Source organism: Saccopteryx bilineata, chromosome 6 (assembly GCF_036850765.1).
Source record: "Saccopteryx bilineata isolate mSacBil1 chromosome 6, mSacBil1_pri_phased_curated, whole genome shotgun sequence".
Taxonomy (NCBI): Eukaryota; Metazoa; Chordata; class Mammalia; order Chiroptera; family Emballonuridae; genus Saccopteryx; species Saccopteryx bilineata.
The window spans coordinates 136,481,125-136,503,805 of NC_089495.1; the positions used below are offsets into that span (position 1 = coordinate 136,481,125).

General features: G+C 47.2%; 1 protein-coding gene across 1 annotated transcript; it reads left to right on the forward strand.

Moving 5' to 3' along the window:
* The first annotated feature begins 2,429 nt into the window (after nt 1–2,429).
* On the forward strand, nt 2,430–4,005 carry SOX11 (SRY-box transcription factor 11). Its single transcript, XM_066235752.1, has one exon. The coding sequence runs from the start codon at nt 2,456–2,458 to the stop codon at nt 3,800–3,802; it is 1,347 nt and encodes a 448-aa protein (XP_066091849.1). The 5' UTR covers nt 2,430–2,455; the 3' UTR covers nt 3,803–4,005.
* Nucleotides 4,006–22,681: the final 18,676 nt, after the last annotated feature.

The following is a 22,681-nucleotide window of genomic DNA, read 5'->3' on the forward strand; positions in this document are numbered from 1 at the left end:
TCCTAGTTTGCTTGAAAATAGTGCAACTGAGCCAAATTATTTCCAGCCCTCCAGCTAAAGCATGTACCTGTCAGGTGCTGGGGAGAAGAGAAGTGTAAATTCACCCATTTCTCCACCCCATCCTCCGTCCTCCGTGGTGTTCCCAAGAGTTGCAGGGATGGATGAAGGGAGAGAGAAGATGGCAGTCCTCTGCTTGCCTTGCCTTGTAAGAGTCACGGTGTATTCTCACACACTGCCTTGGATTTTATACATCTTCAGGCTGCAGGTGACCTGGTATAAATGACTGCAAATCATTCTCGTTCTAAAACAGTATAATAATAATAATAATAAATTGTCAGCATTTTCTGTCCTGAAGATTCAAGTATTGACTGCAGTGTTTTTCTTTGGGATGACTATGGGGGTGGGGCTGAAGGTGGGGGTGGGGAGCAGGGAGAGTGATGGTGTTAAATTCTTTTTCAAATAACGATCTGTGAAAGTATGGTACCCTTCTGTTATTGACGTCCTCAGCAAAGATGCACTGCTTAGGTAATGCAGTATCATTCGCAGGGAGGGCACCTGAAAAGAAGCTGGTTTGGGGTAATTTTATTCGTTTGAAACCGCTGACTTGTCTTGCTTGTAAAAGCCGAACAGTATCTTAGGAGCTAATCAGAGTTGCCAGTTCCCCAAGGCTGGAGGCTGTGAAGACAGGGATGACGCCAGACCAACAGAGTAGGAAGCAGCGGCTTGCTTTTAATTGCTCCCAGAATATCCGTTGACGGGTTCGCAGGGACTAAATCAAGACACAAAGAAAAACAGGTTTGGAAGTCGCACCTCGAGCCGCCCTATGGTGGGGGGGGGGGTGTCTCCCCTTTTATATAACCTAGCCTGTTTTCCTGGGCCAGTGTGCAGAGAGCGGCCTGTCCCACTTCTTCACAGAATCCGGGATAGATTTCGACTGGCAACTTGTGGTGCACTTGGTGTTGTCCCTTTTGATCTGGGTTCAGCTGAAACAGCGAGCAAACTCAGCAGACGCACTAACTAGCGGCTAGATTTCAGGAGAACGGTGCTCGGGAGGGCGCTGGTGACTGAGGAGGAGGGGACCTAGAGTAAGGGGAGGATTGACAAGAAGAGAGAGTGCTGGGGGAGGGGACATAAGAAAGGGGCGGCTGAAGAGGGCGAGGAGGGGCGCAAGTGACACCGAGGCGGGGGCTTATGCCGAAGCTGGCAAACCCCTACACCCGGCTCAGAACCAGCCTCGGGAGCGGCCAGATTGAATGCGAGAACCCGGCCCCAGCCAAACCTCGCTGACCGTTACTCCGGCCTCCACCTGGGGCGGGGCGCGCGGGGTAGAGCGCGCGCGGAGCCGGGGACAGCCAAACCCGCACCGCGACCTTCCAAACCCCAGCGAGGAGGGGAAACAGATAGAGCAAAAGGACAAAACAGAAAAATGCAAACAGAGGAAGGAGCACGCAAACCCCTCGGGCTTTATAGGGGTTTCTCTGCTTTAGAAAAAGAGAGAAAGGAAAAAGGAGAAAAGAGCCCCACGTGCCCCGAGAAGGTGTTGTGTTAAAGCGCCACCTTCCGTCGGCCCGGGGACGCAGCGGGCTCTCTGGCGGGCTCTGGCCGGGGCGCACCGAGGAGGAGCAGCTGCGTCCACCCGGGGCGGGCCGAGTTGCACCCGCCATCTCAGTTTGTGCGCGTGCCCGCTGGTGTGCACACGGCAAGGGACGCTCTTCGTCTGCTCACACCAATGGGCTTCTCTGGGACGGGCACAAAGGGGCATCGGGCCTCTCCTGGGACCTGGTCCTCCTTAGGTTCGCGCGGGTGCCCGAAACAACCCGGATCGCCCTGGGCGCGTCCACTCGCCGTGGTGTAGTGCGTAGTCCCCCCAGCATCCCGGGGAGAAGAGCATCTGTGCACGCACGCGGATTTTTTAAAAATAACATATTTCTAGACATGCCTCCTGCCCCCACCCCCATCTTTGCAAAGCAGCCCGGAGGGCGGAGAAGGAGGCGGGGTCTCGGTGTTAATAAAGGAAGATGGGCGGAGCCGGTCGCCAGCCATTGGATGGCCCCGGGAGTGATGTCACCCATATGACACCCTGATAACTAGTTGGGAGAGAGTCCTCAACTTTTTGCAGAAGGAGCGCGCGCACGCCTGGGAGTGTTCGGGGGTCCGGTGTTTGCGGCGGGAGCAACGAGCGGGAGAGAGGGGTCCCGGGCTGCCTCGACCACCGCCGCCGCTGCCTCTCCCGTAGCGGCCGCAGCCTCCCGCGCGCGGGCTGCCGTCGCCGCCGAAGCCACCGCAGCCGCTGTGTGCAGCCTGGAAGGGGGGGCGGGGGGGAGGGGGGAGCCGCCGCCGCGGGGCGCCGAGGACTTTGCAACTTGCCCGGGAAGGTGGAGGGGCGAGAGGGGGAGGGGGAGCTCCGCACGAAACCGAGCGGCCCGGGTTGGAGCGCCCAGCCCCGCTGCGGATCATGGTACAGCAGGCGGAGAGCTTGGAAGCGGAAAGCAACCTGCCCCGGGAGCCGCTGGACACGGAGGAGGGCGAATTCATGGCTTGCAGCCCAGTGGCCCTGGATGAGAGCGACCCGGACTGGTGCAAGACGGCGTCGGGCCACATCAAGCGGCCGATGAACGCGTTCATGGTGTGGTCCAAGATCGAGCGCCGGAAGATCATGGAGCAGTCTCCCGACATGCACAACGCCGAGATCTCCAAGAGGCTGGGCAAGCGCTGGAAAATGCTGAAGGACAGCGAGAAGGTCCCGTTCATCCGAGAGGCCGAGCGGCTGCGGCTTAAGCACATGGCCGACTACCCCGACTACAAGTACCGGCCCCGGAAAAAGCCTAAGATGGACCCCGCGGCCAAGCCCAGCGCCAGCCAGAGCCCGGAGAAGAGCGCAGCGGGCGGCGCGAGCGCAGGCGGCGCCAAGACCTCCAAGGGCTCCAGCAAGAAGTGCGGCAAGCTCAAAGCCCCCGCGGCCCCCGCAGCTGGCGGCACCAAGGCGGGCGCGGGCAAGGCGGCGCAGCCGGGGGACTTCGGCAGCGCGAGCGACGACTACGTGCTGGGCAGCTTGCGTGTGAACGGCGCGGGCGGCGGCGGCGCGGCCAAGACGGTCAAGTGCGTGTTCCTGGACGAGGACGACGACGACGATGAGGACGACGACGAGCTGCAGCTGCGGATCAAGCAGGAGGCGGATGAGGACGACGAGGAGCCGTCGCATCAGCCTCTCCTGCAGCCTCCGGGGCAGCAGGCGCCCCAGCTGCTGAGACGCTACAACGTCGCCAAAGTGCCCGCCAGCCCCACGCTGAGCAGCGCGGCCGAGTCCCCCGAGGGCGCCAGCCTCTACGACGAGGTGCGGGCCGGCGCCACCCCGGGGGCCGGGGGCGGCAGCCGCCTCTACTACAGTTTCAAGAACATCACCAAGCAGCACCCACCGCCGCTGGCGCAGCCTGCGCTGTCGCCGGCGTCCTCGCGCTCCGTCTCCACCTCCTCCTCGTCGTCTTCATCCAGCAGCAGCAGCAGCAGTAGCGGCAGCAGCGGCAGCGGTGGCGAGGACGCCGACGACCTGATGTTCGACCTGAGCTTGAATTTCTCCCAAAGCGCTCACAGCGCCAGCGAGCAGCAGCTGGGGGGCGGCGCGGCGGCGGCGGCGGCGGGGAACCTGTCCCTGTCCCTGGTGGATAAAGATTTGGATTCGTTCAGCGAGGGCAGCCTGGGCTCCCACTTCGAGTTCCCCGACTACTGCACGCCCGAGCTGAGCGAGATGATCGCGGGGGACTGGCTGGAGGCGAACTTCTCCGACCTGGTGTTCACGTATTGAGAGCACGCCCTACTCCTCGCTCTTTCTCGCGGCGGATGCCGATCAGGGGTCCCTGGGAGGAAGTCAGTCGTGGTGATGATGATGATGGTGTCGATGGTGGTGGTGGTGGTGGGGGTGGTAGGGTTGCAGGAAGGAGAAGAGCTGATGTTGATATGTCGTGACACAAAGAGATTGGAAAAGATGATGACATTTTTGGTGGAATTTAAGTGAAATGAGTAGTTTTTAAAGATTTTTTTCCTGTCTTTTTATTTTTTTCCCACCCCCTCACCCCCCCACACACCCACACACACACCTCCTCCTCCTTTCCTTTATCGTATCTCAAGGTAGTTGCATACCTAGTCTGGAATTGTGATTTTTACTCCCCACCCCCAATGTGTTTTTGTAATTACTATTTCTTTTCCCCGAAATTCGTGATTGCAACAAAGGCGGAGGGGGGCGGGGCGGGGCGGGGGAGGGGAAGGAGGACCCGCTCCGGAAGGCGCGGTTTGAAGCTTGTCGGTCTTTGAAGTCTGGAAGACGTCTGCAGAGGACCCTTTTGGCAGCACAACTGTTACGCTAGGGAGTTGGTTGGAGACTTTTTTTTTCTTAAGAGATATTAAAGAACTGGTGATTTTTTTTAAAAGAAACAAACACTACAAAAAAGGGACCATTGCAACTTTTTTATTTTATTTTATTTTATTTTTGGAGGGAGAAAACTGATGTCTTCTATGCATCTGATTCTTAACAAAACTGCAGGGAGCTTGAAAAAAATGCAGACTGTACAAACGCTTACAAAAAAAAAAACTGTGAACTGACTTAAGATCAGAGTTTACTTTTCAGATCAAATTGTTTATGGTTTTACAAATGTGATTTCTACTTGCCAACTTTTTTTTTTGTAACTTGTTCCCTTATACCTCCTTGATTGAATACCAGACAGCCTAGACCTCAGTACAAAAGGTATTGAAACATTTTTGATACTTAACAGACCTCAGTCTTTTTTAAAAATTAATATATTTTCAGGCGTATTTTTGTACAGTGAAAAGGGAACATTCTTGCTGTGTTTTTCCAGTAAGACTTTCAGGCACTTCTTCCCTTTCGATTTCTTTTTTTTTTTTTTTTCCTCTGTTTTTTAGCATGCAAGTATGTTGGTACGTTATGTCCTGGTTTAAAAAGGATTAAAATTTTAAAATAATCCTTGCATCTAAAGGCCTTGTGGTTTAAAGAAGAAAAAAAAACAACCTTTTTTTTGTACAGCTATAGTAGAGATTTGTTCAATATTTGTAGGTAAAGATTTATTGAAAATGGTGATATAGACCTCAGAGCTGTTATCTTAGTTTAAAGATTGTATATGTACTGTACTATATAGTAGGACTTGATGTATCTCATACGCTGTGATATGTGGATGGGGCCCCAGATGAAAGGTTTAAAACTGGATTCTCGATTTTTAGCAAAAAAAGAAAAAAAGGCACATAGTTTTAAAAAGTTTCTCATTTTGTGCAATATAATCTAAATAAAGTACAGACCATCTGCATATTTTGTAGCAAATGGTGGCAAGGCAGACTCAAATGCACTGTTGACATCATTGCCTTTTTTTAAATTTTTTAATTTTAATTTTATTTTTTTGTGCTGGAAGTCTGTATTTTGACAATTTTAATAAATCAGCTGGAACTGATAGAAACTCGCATCGCCAATAGTTCTCTGGAAGTCAGACTGGAAGTCCAGCTGTCGCAGCGCATTCAGTGACGAGGCTGTTGTGTGCGCGGGTAGGAGTGGCGACGCAGAACTCGGTATTTAGAGGGTTTGTCTGAAAAGTGCTCAATTGGCAGGCTGATTTCTTTTTCCTCTTCCTTCGGTGGCTAGTTATTAAAAACTGGGAGGAGGATTTTCTTCTAGGCCTCCTCTCCTCCCCTCCCCACCCCCCACTTCCTTTCTCACCTCCTCCTCCCGCCCCAGCTCCAACCATCCTGGCGGGCGGGCTCCGCGGGGACGTTGGGGAGCTGGCTGGGGTGGGAGGGACCGGCCAGCCGGGGACCAGGATGCCAGCGCGCAGGACTGCGTGGCGCGGTGGTAGGCAACGAGCGCTGGGGGCGCTGGTATCCCCGCCGCTCCCCCTTAGAGAGTTGGGGGCAGCCGTTTCCTTTTTGAATTTTTTTCTTTCTTTTTTTTTTTTTGGATGCTCCATCTTCGCGTGTGCGCAGTGGTTGATTCTGGTGGGGAGCGTGGCCACAGATCTTGACCTCAAGTGATGACAGGGGTAGGGGAGGGTTGTCCAGGTTTGTCTCACAGTCCCGCGATGGGTGACAGGGGACAGTCTCCGGATAGCAGGCAGGAGGCCGGGGAAAGAGGGCGCGACCTCTGCGATCTGGACCCGCGGCCACCCGAGCATCCGTGCGGGCCTAGACGCCCGTGAGGGTGGGGCGAAGGGACCGAGGACTCCTGGGTGGCGGCTGTGGGAACTAAAGGACAGAGCACCGTCGCCGCGGGACCCTGAGTCTAGCTCTCCACGATCAGCCACCGTGCACCTTGGCGCACCCCGCCTCTGACCCTGGAGGTGTGCAGGACCCTCCCCTCCCCCGAGTGGGTACACTGAGGCCCACGGGGTCTGGAGGGGAGCCCCCAGACTGCGAGGCGGGAGGAAAAAAGCAAAAACCCCCACGAGGAGCGATTTCTGCGCTCTGTGGCGCTCGCTGACTCGTGCGTCAACGGAGATCTTGCCTCTGGCGGGCAGCCCAGGGGAAGGTGGCTCTGTTTCTTGGTTGTCCCCTTCTTTTCAACTAACTTGTTGGGGCTCGAGCCGCGACCCCAGGCCACTGGCGCTCTCTGCTTTCTGGCGATCGTGTGCCCGGGCACTCCACCCTCTGGTGCCGCACGCGCATTTGCCCAGCCTCGAGCCTGCGTCTCAGAGCCCTCGGGCTCCCTGCGGCCCCCTCCGTGCCTTCCGCCGCTCTTTGCCTGGGGGGTCGCACACCGAGCGCGGCTGCGGGGCGGCCACGCGGGGCCCTGCGCGCCAGCCCTTTCCGGAGAGCTCAACCTCTTTGCGCGGGGTACCCTACGTTGTGGGGAGACTTTCGGTGTTGCTCATCGAAACACGGTGCAGATAGTCGCGACTCCTTTTGTAACTGACCAAAATGATTTCCCGAGGTCTGGCCTCCATTTTCACGGCGATTGGCGGAGCCCCAAATGGAAGCGCTCTCCACTCTTCGAAAATTGCTAGGCCCTTGCATCCTCTTGCCCACCGCTCCACCCCCGGGTTCCTTGGCCTCTGTGGCCCCCTCGCTTCTGAGCTCTGGCTCCCTGCCTTTCCTTCCCCCCCGCCCCACTCTCACCTCGGGGATGCAAAGCTAGCAGCAAGCATTTTGCTGCAAACTGGAAAGATCTCTGGTTTTTTCCTTCCGATGCACCGTCAGATTTTCAGTAGTCCACTTGGGGAAGGAAAGGGCTTGGTGGTGTGTTAGTTAGCAAGGTTCTCCAGATAGAACTGGATTTCTCTCATTGTTTACTGCTCACCCCACCCACCCCCGCCCCGAATAATAGACTAATGTAGTCACTGGTGGTCCGACGTTTATTTTAGCTAAGAATACTTGAGCCAGCAGTTTACAATGGACGAGTCTCTGTGCTGGTCATTGATTATAGGCAGCAGGGGCCTCTGCTGCAGTTCTAAAACTTGTGGAAACAAACCCATTGATAAGACTGAATTCTGTGTTTTGAGAAATCTAAACATTTTGCATGTATTTGATGTTTGAATCCTAGGTGGATCTTGGACGTTTTCTGTGGTGAGGTAGACACATCATGTAAATTTAGTACCATGCCGTCATTTGTCCTCCGAATTGAAACAAGTAGCGTTTTTGATTCAAACACACACACGTACACACAAAACTATGTAGCCTAATTTCTTGATAGTAAAATAAGAGAAAAATAGATGATGGTTGGCGATCTAAATTAAAAAAAAAAAAAAGACCTGTTAGAACTCAGGACAGGCGCTTGAATGCGCTTTTAACAATATTTAAGGCTGTTTTTGGTGAATGCATTGTGAAAGTCAGTCTTACTGAATTCTTTATTGAATGTCTAAAACTTAGTATAATCCACAAAGGTATTCTTGCCACTGGATAGTCTTCAGTAAAAGTTTTGCATTTTTTTTTACTCTCTTAAGTAAGTCTTATTTTTAGCTAAGCATTGACAGGATATCTTAAAATAGGAACCTGGGGGTAGTGGGGGTGGGCCTTGGGTGGCTGCGTCTAGCTAGTGGGTACCCTGCTGTTTATAACTACTTAACGGACTTTGATGATGGCATTTGGGTCAGATTTCCATCTTTAAGAACTTGAACCAGCATTCTCTTAATTCGTTCAACTGTGGAAAAATACTCTTCCATTTCTTAAACACTCCGGATATGCATCCTTTTTATTAAAAAAACAAATGCTAATAAAAGGCAGTGTATTTAAACAGTGCTTTGCAAATATTCTGTATGTTATGAATGACTACTGTCGCAGGGCAAATTATTTGTAGGATGGGTTATCTTTTAGCTAGAAAATAATGACAACTCTTTTGGGCAGAGATGCTTCTTTTTTTTAATGTTAATCAAAGGGAAGTGATTTAAATATGTGTGCAAGTAGCAAGATGATTTAGGGTTTTTTTGTTTTTGTTTTTTGAGAGAGGAAAGGATTCAAAAGGAAAGATTTGTTTTTCTTCTGGGGTTTGAAACCATAATCATTTGCTATGGGTACAGTACAGGAAGTGCACATGCGTTTTACACTTTAGGGTTTACACGACTTGCCCAAGGAACCTGAGAAATGAAGCAAATAAGTTGCTCTTATTTCAAAGTAGTCATTCAGTATAAATGTATTGTATCTATCTTAACTTTTTTATTCTCTGCAATGATTAATGATATGTATATTCCTACTTTATCTTCTAATGGGCATATGTATCCTTGTGGACATTTTGGAGAGAGGTTTTTCTTGGACTCTCCCGTTTATAGAATCTTTATACGCTTTTACTATGTGGTTCCCTGCTTTTAACAGATTTCTGAGGCAAATATATTTGTGCTTTTTTCTTAATGTAGGATGACAGCGAACAATAGTTTACTGAGTTGTCAATTGTATCCGCAGATAAGGAACTTTCTTTATTACAGTTTCAGGGACGATCTTTTCAGGATATTTCTTAGTTATTCTAAGGGACAAATTTTTATAAAATTTCCATTAGGAATGTCAGTTTCAAATACCCTTTGTATAGCATAGGCCTGTGCAGAAACCCAGACGGAGCCTTATGTATCCCAACGCAGGAATTTCTGAGTTCCCAAAGTAACTGTCTCCATGCAATGACTCTTGCACATACTTCTCAGAGATTTGGCTTATTTTAATTACTGGTTCTTCCTCATCATTCATTTTGTTTGGCTGGTTCTACCATATCCCCTTTTTAATTGATGATCGGGCCCATTTTGCTCTCTTTGATAACAACTTACTTTTTTTTTTTTTTGCCCCTGTCTATGGAGCCCACCTTTTCAATCACAATAAAGATGAAACAAAATCTATATTCAACTCAGCTCTCTTCCATTGTCTATTGCTACTGGCTGATTTTTTTTTCTTAAATCCAAATATATCTTCATTTCCCCCACCCACCCCCATCCCCATCTGAGTTATTTTTTTAACACTACCTATATCAATTAGCTGCCTAATTAGTTTGATCTATTATTACACATGGATGCAGTGAGTTTATAAGAGAATTTCACAAACAAGTAGTTTTTTAGTGAACTTAAAAACAATTTTAAAGGAGACCTATTTTTATACTCAATGAAAGCACAAACGTGCAGAAAAGTATAAAATGGCTTACAAAGGGAAACAAGTTCATAATGTACCATGTATAAAAGTAATAACTTTATTGGGTAGAGATACTCTTCAAAGCTTCAATACCTCTCTGCCAGTGCACAGATAGGACTGTTTTTCAATGACTTGGGAACCGCTAGTTGCCTGCAGCTGCGAGCAGCTCACGTCTGTAGAGGAAGCAAACCCCTAAAAAGCAATACGGTGAGTTGAGATGTGGTTCCACAGGAGCATCGGAAAACAACCTGGATGTGCTTGGAGGCTCCCTTCTCGTTGTTTGATCAAACTTCTTTCTTGAGTCACGTAGACTTGGGTTTTCTGTGCTGTGAACATGACAAAGCAATATGACAAAAAAAAATTGGAAAATGTGTAAAAAACAAAAATTTGACTCTAGGGTCCTCGAAGTGACTTGGATGCTTACAGGTTCTTTTATTGGAACGACTCCATTCCTTCTTTAAAAAAATAGCACCTGGAAACAAGAATATACCTTATAAAGAATTTTGATCAAATAGGTACTGACCAAGGGCCCTCTTAACACATTTTCCTTCATCCAGCGTATGTTCAAAACCACAGTGCCCCCTCCCCTCACCCACTGAGTCATGTCAGGAGAAACCTTCTCTGCATTGCCATCAATTTCCCATGCTGTCGACTTCTACTCTTTGTACATAATGTTGTGGGTTTGAGAGTCTTGCATTTTTCCATGACACTATTTTTTTGAATGGACTGTTTTTAACACGGAGGCCTGCTTTTCCGGTTGGAGGGGTTCCTTGTGGTTATGACGGCATCCCTCACTACGTCATGGCCACCAGAACAGGACCAGCTGACATTTTCAGGACAGTTGGATGCGGTCAACAGATCTGTGTTTTCGAAAGGCCACGTGAAACATAACGTTCATAGCCACTTCCAGGTTTGGGAGCAGAAAAGCTGGAACACTCTTTGGTTTAGAAGTCTGAGTGATTTGTTGGGGGGGGGGTTGGGACCTTTTTAGAGTTTGCATGCCAGCGCACCCCGGGACGCTGTGAGGACAGAGGGGGTCAGCAGCTCCCCCGGGCAGTATGCTGGGGGAGGGAGTGTGATAGCGCTAGGGAAATGCATGGCCAAGGTTCGTCTTGTAGGCTATCTAGCATGCAGAGTTTAGTGTGTGGACACAGTGTATGACATTGCTGTATCAAAGTTGTAAAGTTAAGCATTATTTATTGAAAACTATGTATTTTTTTGTAAAAACCTGATCACATAGAGAATATCAGTGGCTTGTGCTGGGCTTCAGTCGAAGCAGCTTTCTTGACCCACCCCACCCTCCTTGGTACGCAGTGTTATTGCTCAGGGTTGAAAAGAGTCTACCCCGGTGTCTCCTCTGCCAGAGTTTTCCACAGAGGACTCCATTTGTTCCAAAAGACTAATAAAGTCGTGTGATCGATCCGCCCTTGTGGTTTTCATGTGACTTTTTTTTCCAGTTCTGCATTTGATAACTACTGTTAATTCTGAAGGTGGTGGTGTCCTCGCAATGGATGCGTACAGGCTTGAAAACTCCGTGTGTTGGACAGGAGGGAGCAGACCCCACAGGAGTGCTCTGGGCAGGTTGGAGAGCTGCTAACAGCTACAGGAAAGCATGGAAATGATGTCTTGAGTTTTTTTTGTTTTTAACTTGCCAATCGAGTGGATTAAAAGAGCCTAGACAAAGTATATAAAAGGGTAGATTAACATGGTTTGTCAGAAATGTTTGAAGTAGGAAATGAAGGAAAACTTATCAGGGCAGTCGCTGCTGTTGAATTCAATGCCAGCAAACTCCATTTCTCTGTGTCTTTTTTTCCCCCTATAAACAATTTACAGTGTAAATGTATTTTGACATAGAAATCATTCTGTATTGAGATTCTTGATATGAAATGCTTTTATGGAAGCCTGTAAGTGATCCTTGGAATTATCAGATTTTTTAAAACATGTGTTTACATGGTGAGTGTTTGTTGTATATTAAATTTGGTTTTGTAGAAACGTCTGTGTTGTATTGTAACAAATTTCCAAGTGCGCAATTAACACAACCACTCAGGTTCTTCGTGATACCAATTTTTAGTACTAGTCAAAAAACAAATGTCAGATCCATCTTCGGCAACCCTGTCTAATAAGTCTACAGTCTCTTCAGTGTTTTTAACTTCATTCAGGAGTATTTTAGGATGTCTTTCACCTGGGTAGATTTTATTTTTACTTAACACCTTGAAGGAAACAGAAAGTAAACCCTGTATAAGTTTCATCCAGTAAAAGAAGTTCCTTAAAGTTAGCACTAACGAATCTTGACGGTGTTTCTAATTCTTCACTGGGACTCTGGCCACTATCTGTTATACTACTTGAGTTTTCAATGATATGGGTTTTTAAGAAATAAAAATTATTTTAAATTCAAGAGCTCAATTTCTTGAAGATACATCTCTGGCTAAAATCTCACTGTCAGGGTTTTTAAGAAAACATATAAAATGTAGAAACTGACTTTCCTATTTTCCAGTTAGCACAGGTGAGAGGACGTGGTGGTGTGACCTGCCCCTGGTGACTTGTTGCTCTATAAAATGCCATAAAGGAGGATACCTGACCAGAAAGTGTTGACCCAAATATGGGTGGCCATATTGTCGTCAAAAGGTTCACTGGTTCTTCCCGGAAGTACATGCTCTCATGACGTGAGTGGCTTGTTGACTTGATAGTAATTCAATCCTGATTCTGACCTTGGTTGAAGCACAATGACTTGATTACAAACTGGATTCATCCTGATGTTTGGAGGCTAGGGGGAGTGGAGGGAGCCAAGGCAGCACCAACAGCACAGCTAAAAATGTGGTCATCGATGGATGGCCTCACAAAACTGGATCTGATCATAACAGCACGTTAGTAAATCTAAAACAGAAGTAGGAGATAAGATGAACCCTTTGGATTTCTCCATGAAGGGATCATCAATTTGCGTTTAGCTTGCGTTTATATACCATAGATTCCAATCAGTTGCTCTCCCTGGCCCATTCCGTAGGATTGCACGCACACTCCCATTGCCAACAGGACTGGTGTCCATGTTTCACCCAGTGGTTTGCCTCCAAACTGGAGCCAGTTGGCCCAGTTGGCTGCCAACTAAGGAGAGACTCATGGATGATAGGCTTCGTCACAACTGGGCACTCATTTGATCCCTCCCAGATTTGGGTTGAGAAGCACAGATTAGTCTAGGACTCAGCAGCATTGGAGGCAGAGAGGTCATGAGGGACTCTGGCTGGTAGAGCAATTACAAACTGAAAGAAAGCATTACAAGTGGAAAGAAAACCTGGAAGCTAGGCACAGGAGAGGAGAGAAGGGAATGAGTACTGTGAGGCCCCCTGAAGATGGGAGTCCACATATCTGGGGACAGGAGGTGTGTGGTGGCTTTCTGGGCCCGGTGTAGTAGAGATAAGTCAATGGGTGCTAACAGCCTGCCCGACAGTTACTTGGCTTTTTTTTTTCTAACAAAAATTTGCTTGGAAGTGAACGGCACTATGACTAGGCATAAATGACCTTCCCTTGTGGAGAGTGGGGACCTGTGGCAATGGTCCTAATCAAGGGGATGTTAGGGAAAGTTGTTCAGTGAAACCTTCAAATGAAAAACACCTTCCCAGAGAAGCATAGGACAGGGACATGCCTCGCTGGGTTTGCTCTTTCCATTTGGGGTAGAGATGGGATGGCTGGAGCCCCAGGTGTGAGCAGGAAGCAGAGGAAAGGAATTTTGCAACCCTTGGTCAAAAATCATTGCCAATCACTAAGTCATCACCTACAAGAAGTCACTGTCAACTCAGATCTTCTTTTAATAACTTTAAATTTATTGATTTGAGAGACAGAAGCAATGACCTGTTGCTCCACTGATCCATTGGCCGGCTCCCGCATGTGCCCTGACTGGGGATCGAACCCACAACCTCAGTGCATTGGGACAATGCTGCAACCCATTGACCCACCTGGCCAGGGCTACTTAGATTTTCTTTTAAATGTGGCCAACCAAAACCATAATCAACCCCTATGTTCTTGGGGTTATTCAAGTGGAGTGTATGCTTATTTTATCCCGATGAATAGAACTAAAACCAGTTTTAATCACCAAAGACTTAGAGGGATATGTTAAATGTTGGAAAATAGATGGAGAAAGGTTAGTAAAACAAAGGTTGAAGCAACTTTAAAAATAAATAAATAAATAAAGAAGGAAAGAAAGATATGTCAAGGCCTTTACCGTTAAAATCAGAACATTAGATTTATCCACATAAATTTTAGGATTATTTTTTTAAAACTATATTGAAGATTTGCTTGGGGACCACGTTACCTTTGCAGAGGCTTCCCATTGTCCCCGTGTGTTACGTATCTCAAGCAGGTCATGGTTCCTTTGCCAACAAATGCCCCTTCCAGGTGCTCCCTCACCACAGCCTTACCGACGGCTGGATTAGACGACGGTCTGTTTGGACTCGGATACGGCGTTTCGAGGCAAAGAGGTCCCCGTGGACTGCGTCGTTCTGTTTTTGTCTCCAACAATCAGAACTGTGGCTTTCTAACTCACTGAGTGGGCACCCGAGAAAGCAGCCGTCCAGGGAAAAAGGAGAGGAAGACAGACTAAGAAGGAAGCAAAAAGAAAGAAACCAAAACAAAACAAAAAAAGCAAACAGAAAGCTCAGAAGTGCGGGAGCCTTTCACGGGAGAACAGGCAGCTCCACTCACGTGATTCTTGTGTGCGTCGTCGCTGTGTTCCTTCAGGTGGCGAAGATCAGCGTTGGCAATCGTAGTACCCGAGTCAACCGACAGAACTTGCATCCTGTTCCTCATGGCCTGTGTCACAGGCGAGGGGCTATGCAGCTTTTTCTGAAATGTTTCTACTCGACGTAATGTTAAATCAAACCTGAAAGTTCAGGAAGAATCATTTTGCCCAAGCCCTTTCACTTGCTAGTGTTTTACGAATAAAAAGTATTTTCAGTCCAAGAGCCAGCAGGCAATAGTACAAGCAAAGAGTCCTTGCTATGGGGAAACACAGAGGCCCAAGGGACAGAACAGAACCTTGCATCTGAGTCATCTGGACAGCACAGCCATCGCCACGTGGCTCACAGCCCACACTTCCATCCGAGTCTATGAGATCTAAAAAATTGAACTGAGGCTGATGAGCGTGGTCAGCAGACTAAGTGGAAGGAGTTTGGCTGTGTCATAAATGAGCTTGATGGGAGGGAGGGCAGGCCTCGCCAAGTCAGGGTAGCCAGCAGAGAATGGGGAGATCTCGGGGTGAAGCCTGCAGGGTTGACCAGGTGACCCTCACCTTGGCAAAGCAGGCCATGTGCTGGATGCTGCGTGCACTGAGGGTGATCATGGACAGCCAGGGAGCAGAAGGACGGATGCAAAACGAGAGCAGAAAAGAGAAAGGTTGTGGTTGAATTCGGAGAAAGAAAAGAGAGTCACGCAGGAAAAGGAACAGAGCCTATAAATCTCGTTTTTTGCTTGGCTAACAGGTTGTTCATGGGGACGAATGAGAAGGGGAGGGGGCTGTCCAAGGGAGATCAGGGACACTTTCTTGGTGACGTTATGTACTTTAGTTGTTGGAAAATACCTCTGGAGAGAAACGTCCTTAAAGTTGAGAGTTGGCCAGGGACCATCCTGTGGGCTGGCCTGAGGGCGCACAGAGAGTCCATCTCCTTTGCTTTGTCCCAGGTGAAGGTCCCCTTCCACATTGAGCTCAGAGTGGCCGGGACCAAGTGTGGTCCTAGGAGCCCAGGCTCTCATCCGAGCAGCCTGGCATCCAGCCTAAGCTTGGCTGCTTCTTACAATGTGTCCCTGGACATCACTTAGCCACACCGGGTGTTGCCACAGAACTTCCGCGTATGTAAATCAAATAATGGCCAAGTGTCATGTCCCTCGAGCTTTGTGTGTTTGCACACTGAGGCTCACCATCCTTCTTTTAGCTTGGTGCTCTGTTGCTGGATTAACGTCTGCAAAGCATTCTGAGACCCATGGGCTTCTATTCACTGGCAGAAAACTGGCCTGAAATGATGTGAGCCCCGGAACTGGGTGCTAAAAGGAAAGAGGGAAGGCAAGGAGAGACCCAGGCAGGGTCAGACGACCTCTTATCTGCTTCAGCATACAGAGTAAGACAGACGATGGAGGTGCTCTGCCAGAGATAACAAAGAACAAAACAAAACGGACATTTCCTACCTACTGGCAGGGAGCCGGTAAAAACATGGCTAGCCCCTGTGTTATGGGAGGGGCCATACACTGTGGATGGCAGACGTCTCAAAATTGGAATGTCAGTACAGATACACACACACACACACACACACACAAGACCGAAAGAGCAGGAGGAGATGGTATTGGGCATCAGAATGACAATTGATCATGTTAATGACGTACAATTTGACAGTAACAAGTGATGGAAAAACACCTGTGTAGGTACAGCAGGACATTGCTGCCCATTGACTCAACTAGACGTGAGCAAAGACCCATGGTGGCTTAGGAGACAGAGGGGCTTGCTGATGTTCATGCTGAAGTCCAAGGTCAGTGGGAAATTTGTGAAGTAGAAAGTGTAGGAGAAATTGGCCGGCCCAGGAAATCGGTTTACTCTTGCTACACAGAAACCCAGGTGAGCAGTATAATTGGGGTCCTTCCAGTATGGCCTGCTGCCTTGCTTAGAGGGGTTCCCATGTGGGACTTAGGCCAGCAGAAGTGACACAGTTGGCTCAGTTAGTGGTCTGGGAGAATAACTAACAGGAGACCTCAAACAATTACAGGGAGACTATGGAGGCTACCTAGTATTGATGGGGCCACCCTCTTCCCTATCAAATTTCACTCAGAGAATTAGTCTTTTATGGCAGCTTGATATTAGGGGTATTATACAGGACTCTCCAGAGAAACAGAACCAACAGAATGTGTATATACATAGAAAGAGAATTATGGGAAATAGGCATATTTTGGAGGCTTAGGAAGTCTAGAAAAATATGATGGGATAGACCAGCAGGCTGGAGACTCATCTGATTTGTAGCTCAAGTCTGAAAGCTCAGGAAGAGCCGATGTTGCCCATGAAGTCTGAAGACAGTCTGCTAGCAAAATCCCCCCACCCCTTGCTTAGGAGAGTTGGTCTTTTTGATTTCTTCAGGCCTTCACCTGATTGGAAGAAGCTCACCCACAGTGTGGAGGGCAATCTGCTTTACTCCAAATCCACCAATGTAAATGTTAGTTTCATCCAACAACATCTTCCCTGAAACATCTAGAATAATGTTGGAGAAAATATCAGCACACTGTGGCCCAGCCAAGTTGACATATACAGTGACCCAGCGTCAATGGTAAAAGCAGAGGCCCGTTTGAATAAGAATGAGAACGTGAAAGGCCTCTGTCCCCTAAAACTGGACGTCTGCCTCTAGGAGGTAGTCAGTGCTATAGGAATACATCTGAATTTTTTTTTTGGGGGGGACATGCTGTAATAACCTAAGTAACAGTGTAGATGTTGTTAGGCTTTTTGTAAAACCCAAACTCTCTAACATGGCATTCAAGGCCTCTATTACCTGATCCCAGACCATTCCCCAAACTCAGTTTGCTTTTCCTCACCTTCTGGGACAGTCATCGTCTGAGACGCTGCTCTGCATGTTTTGCCCCTTACACATGTAATTTGCTGCTTCTCTGGCCCCTTCTATTTCCTGTATCTCTCCAGGGCCCCGAGCAGGTAGGATACTATGGGGCAAAGAAAGGAACCTGGTCCGGAGACAGTCATGCTGATCACAACAGAGGCTTCTGAGAATGAGGCACTCACTATTCTAGAGGGCTCCATTCCGTAGCGCTTCCCTCTTCACTCCACTGATGAACGGGGTCTTCTTGTCCCCATTGTTGAGGACTCAATAATGGGCCCAGGCTCTCAGAGCCAGCAAACGACAGGCCTAGGGTTGGACTCAGGCAGTCTGGTTTCTGGAGACATGGTATGTGATGTAACACTGACCCTGGCTTCCCTATGAATATGGATGAGAAGTCGCCCTTTGACTGTGTCGTCTGGGGCACTGGACTCTCCCAGATTCTGAGTTCCCCCTTTCCCAGGAAGCTGTCTGTGGTGGGCACTATGATCACATTCTCAACCTCCCCTCCACCCCTAATAGGTTATTTTGATCCCAGCCCCTTCTCTCCACATATCACCAGGGCTGGGAAATGGCTCCTATGAGTTACTGGTATAGCACCAGCCACCTGCTGATCAGCAGAGACAGGCAGATAATCGGACTCAGGTCAAGGAGAAGAGGCTTGCTGAGCCCTTCTGGATGGTGATTTGGAGAGTTCTGAAACTTAGAGTGCCTGTGTCCATGTGGCCATCAGAGGAAAAGCCAGGCTGAAGTTAAAGCTGACAGTACAGCCTGCAAAGCAGAGAAACCAAATGTGTGTTGAGGTTGTGGAGCCTCAAAGACAAAGAACCTGAAGGCATCTTACATGTGACATAGCAGGTGAGCTTGTCAGTCTTGACTTTGGGTTGAGACAGTTTGGGTTGGAGTTTGCGTTCCAATATCGAGAAATTTCCAATAGACCTTCTTCTGATTGCTCAATCCAGGATCTCTCTCTCTCTCTCTATCTCTCTCTCTTTTTTATAGCATTACTGTTTAAGTCATCACTAACTTGACATCACCATGTCTGCTTCTTACCATGTATGCTGCATTCTTCTACTAAACATGTGCCAGTTGTGTGCCTTGTTTCTTCATCTAGACGGTAAAACAAAATGTTTGATTTCTACCAGGAATCTGCAGCAGTAGTTTCTTGTTAGGTGCTGTGGGACTGCAGTTGGGGACCATATAACATAATCATTCTGTCTTGACCAGAACCAATCTAGGGTAGCAGTTAAAGAGGAACCAGGAAGCAGTGGCTTTGGGGTGCACCATTTTGGAATTCAGGTAATTCCAGGAGTCCTGGTGTTCTGGCTTATTGTGGATTACAGGGCAAAATTCAGAAAGTTCCAGGCAAACCAGAATAAATTGGTCTTCATTGCCAATAAGGAAGACCCACCCTCGCCAGTCCTTTGAGACGTCAGTAGCATAAATGGGCACTGGATGGTTGGATTTGCTTGTCTCCTGACTTGGAGAGCTGGGATGCCCACCTCCTCTGGGCCTGGCACATCAGAGTTCCTGGTTTTCAAGCCTTTAACTCGGGATGACACCAGAGGCTTCTCTGGTTCTCAGACCTTCAGACCCAGAAGGATTTAAGCCACCAGCTTTCCTGGGTCTGCAGGTGGCAGAACACGGCATTCTCAACCTCCATAATTGCATGAGTCAATCCCCATATTACATTCTATCTATCTATCATCTATCTATCATCTATCTATCTATCATCTATCTATCTATCTATCTATCTATCTATCTATCTATCTATCATCTCTCTATCTAACCTATCTACCCATCCATCCACCTATGTATTTATCTATCAATTTATCAACCTATTGATGTATGTATGTATGTATGTATGTATATATGTAATCTATTTGCTATCATCTATTATCTATCTATCATCTATCTATCTATCTATCTATCTATCTATCTAATTGGTTCTGTGTCTTTGGAGATCCTTGGCTAATACCCCATTCTTCATTCCAAACCTTAAATGACTTTATTCCTAGTTCCAATTATTCCCATTCTTAAAAACTCCAAAGTATGTAAAACCACATTACTTGAAAGAAAATCAGCAAATTATATGAATCACCAAGAAAAATATGTATTTTAAAGGTTTTTTTCATTCTACCTTGATTTTTTCCCTGAGAGGTCAGACTTCACACAGGCCAAGAAAAAGAAACAACTACAGCTCCATTTGGTGACAGATGGTGGGTTTATTAGCTTTGAGTATTTTTTTTCTTTTTTTGTTGATTATTTTTCTTTGTTTGTAAAGGCCTCTAATGATCTTCAGGATGAAAGATACCATGTAATGACTCTTATATTTAATGCATTTTAGTAGTTAATATTTTTAAAAAACACATGTAAAAACCATCCATGACATTTCTAAATGGAGACATATTAGCCTATTAACATAGTCATAAATTTACTAGCCCACAGATGAAAATTAGCATTGAACACGTAGTGTAGGTAAACCTCGTGGTAAGAATATATGATGGTTTGCAACAGAAAATAAAATTATTATTCACAGCTGCCCACATAATTCCATTGGACTTTCTCTAATTATTCCACAAAAAGTCTTAGGAAACGGCAGACAGTAAGCACTGAGTAATAGCCGGATGTTGACTGTGACTCTTGCTGCTTTTGACATAGTAGCATTTCCCATTAGCAATATTGAAAAACATGCTAATAAAATATTTACTAGCTATTACTTTTCTTGACCTATTAGTGGAGTCCACTAATGGACTCAGAGCTTCCTGGATGGGTAGTTGTAGATTCCTTTGGCCTCCACGCCAGTGGCCTTCGTGTGAGGTGTGTCTGTAGCATTTTCTGAACTGTACATTCATGTGTCCTCAAGGTCACATTTGATACTGTCCCTAACTCACTGTCTTGTAGCCAACACCCCAGGTAACCCAGTTCTCAGATGCAACAGTAAAAGTCAACTCTGGTTAAGAAATAGAAAACAAATGTATTGAACGATAGAATCTTCCAGAAAGCTGCAGAGCCTCCTTTGGAAACACAGAAGCCAAATCAGCCTCATAGCAGCAGCCAGCCCCATGCCCAAAGCCCGGGTCGCAAAGGCCAGCCAGTGAGGCCGCCGGGCTGCTTGGGGAAACACCAGGTCTCTCACAGCTTGCACCTGTGTCAGCCCAGCTGGGACCTCCCCAGAAATGCCATGTGGCCGCCACCAAGGGGATTGTCCCACCTTCCTGATTCCAAGTTCTAAACAGTTGCTTCCAACTGGCTGGGAACTTGTGTCCTACTCTTTTTTCATTATCAACTGTGAGAAACACCAACACTTACAAGGTAAGGAATTTCCCAAAGATAAGGAGAGGGGTTTTTATGCTGGGAGAAATAAAAAAAAAAACAAAAAGAAAGAGGCCAATAGAAACGTTACATGCATTCATTTGTGTGCCTATACAAGCACACACGTCCACCTAATTATAGGTAGACGAGTTCCCCTTAACCATGGTTTCACTTTCTGAAGTGTCTGTTATCCACCATCAGCCATGGTAAAAAAACGTGACATGGAACATTCCAGAAATAGACAATAATGCGTACATTTACTCATTTCAATTTAGGTGCCATTCTGAATAGCGTGATGCCATCTCCCTCTATCTCAGTGGTCCCCAACCTCTTTTGGGCCATGGACTGCTTTAATGTCAGAAAATATTTTCATGGACTGGCCTTTAGGGTGAAACGGATAAATGTATCACGTGACCGAGACAAGCGTCAAGAGTGAGTCTTAGATGTAACAGAAGGAATCTGGACATTTTTAAAAAATAAAACATAGTTCAGACTTAAATATAAATAAAATGGAAATAATGTAAGTTATTTATTCTTTCTCTGCGGACCAGTACCAAATGGCCCATGGACCGATACTGGTCCATGGCCCAGGGATTGGGGACCACTGCTCTATCTCGCTCCATCTGCTCAGGATGTGAATCGTCCATCTGTCCGTGCAACGATCTGCTCTCTTGGTTTCAAGGAACTTGTCCCAGTGTCCCAGTGCTTGCATTCAAGTCACCCTTATTTCCTGCACCATGACCCGGGTGACAATGAGGATATCCCAAAGAGAAACCAGGCTGGATATGTGTGTACAGGGTGAAACAAAGGTGTACAGAGGATTGGGTACCACTCTCAAGGCACCTTGGAACACGCCCAGACTATGATGTAGGTTATTTATGCTGTCATTTGCCAGTTTGATCCTGGACCTGTGGGAAGAATTTGGAAGCCGTTCTTTCTATATAGTCTAGAAAAGTTTTAACAAGCACAAGAAATCTCCCATGAAATCCTTTTTTTTATGATTTGAGGATGCAAGAAAAAAGGAAAATAAAATTAAAATTAGTTCACTATCTTTTATATACATACATTACAAAGACTTCTGGAAGAAAGGTAATTCTAAGACAAAACACAAGCACACACAAGAGCATGGTGAGCATGCAAAGTGATTGAATGCTGATGCGGTCCCGCCCTCTGCACCCACGTAAAGATGCACGCATACACATGCACCTCGGAGTTGACGAAATACGAAGTATTGTTGGCATCCCTTGCTTTGCACTGCCTAATTATATAGAGGAGGCTTTTGACGTTAGTAATTTTTTTCAGAAATAATTTCAAAAAATGTACGTTCTATGTTTCCCCTATGATTTGATTCACCTCTTCCCATTGGTCAGCGTGTTCCATGGTTTTTACAGATGCATCTTTTTAAATGATTTCTCCTCGGTGAGATTTTACCTGAAGGTGTTGTGTGTTGCTAACCACAGGGGTCCCCATCTGCAGCCCGAAGGCACCCACTCAGTCTTCTGAACTTGAACCACAGGCATTCTGATTGTTGTAGAATTGATTGGATCATTTCTTTAGTTTGCTAACATGACCAGAAGGAAAACAGCAATACTAATCATCATCATCATCATAATAATAAAAGGTGAATAAAATATGCAGTTTATTTGGGGAAGACAGGTCTTCACTCTGTGGCTCCAAGTCATTTATGGGTCACCTATGGTCAGGATGTTGTAGCCAAACAGTCACAGGCAGACCTCACCCCAGCCAGCTTCTGAGAAAGGGTCCATCCAGGTAGCATTGACTCCACGTTAGTGGAAAGTTGTTTTGAATTCCGGTTCTGTCCATCTCTGAGTCTTTGTGGTCTCCCCTGAAATGGCCCCCATTGTGCGTGCGTGATGACCTGGACCCAGCCTCGGGGACCCACCTCTGCATGCCGGGACAAGACTTATAAGCCGCTCTCTGAGGACAGAATCCTGTGTGTAAGGTCAGCTTGTGAAGACTCAGACACCTTGAAGTGGACCTTTGTGGACACAGGAAGTAACCAGCTGCACGCCTTATAGGCAAGATTGTGAGTTTTCCAAGTTTCTAAAACGGCAGTGCAGACAGACAACATGCACTCATCACGGAAGGAGGGGCCCTCCTGATACTCGTCCTCACCAATGCTCCCTTTCCTCTTCCAGGGAGTTACTTCTGTGACCTCAGCCATGGCAGTGCGACCGACCGAG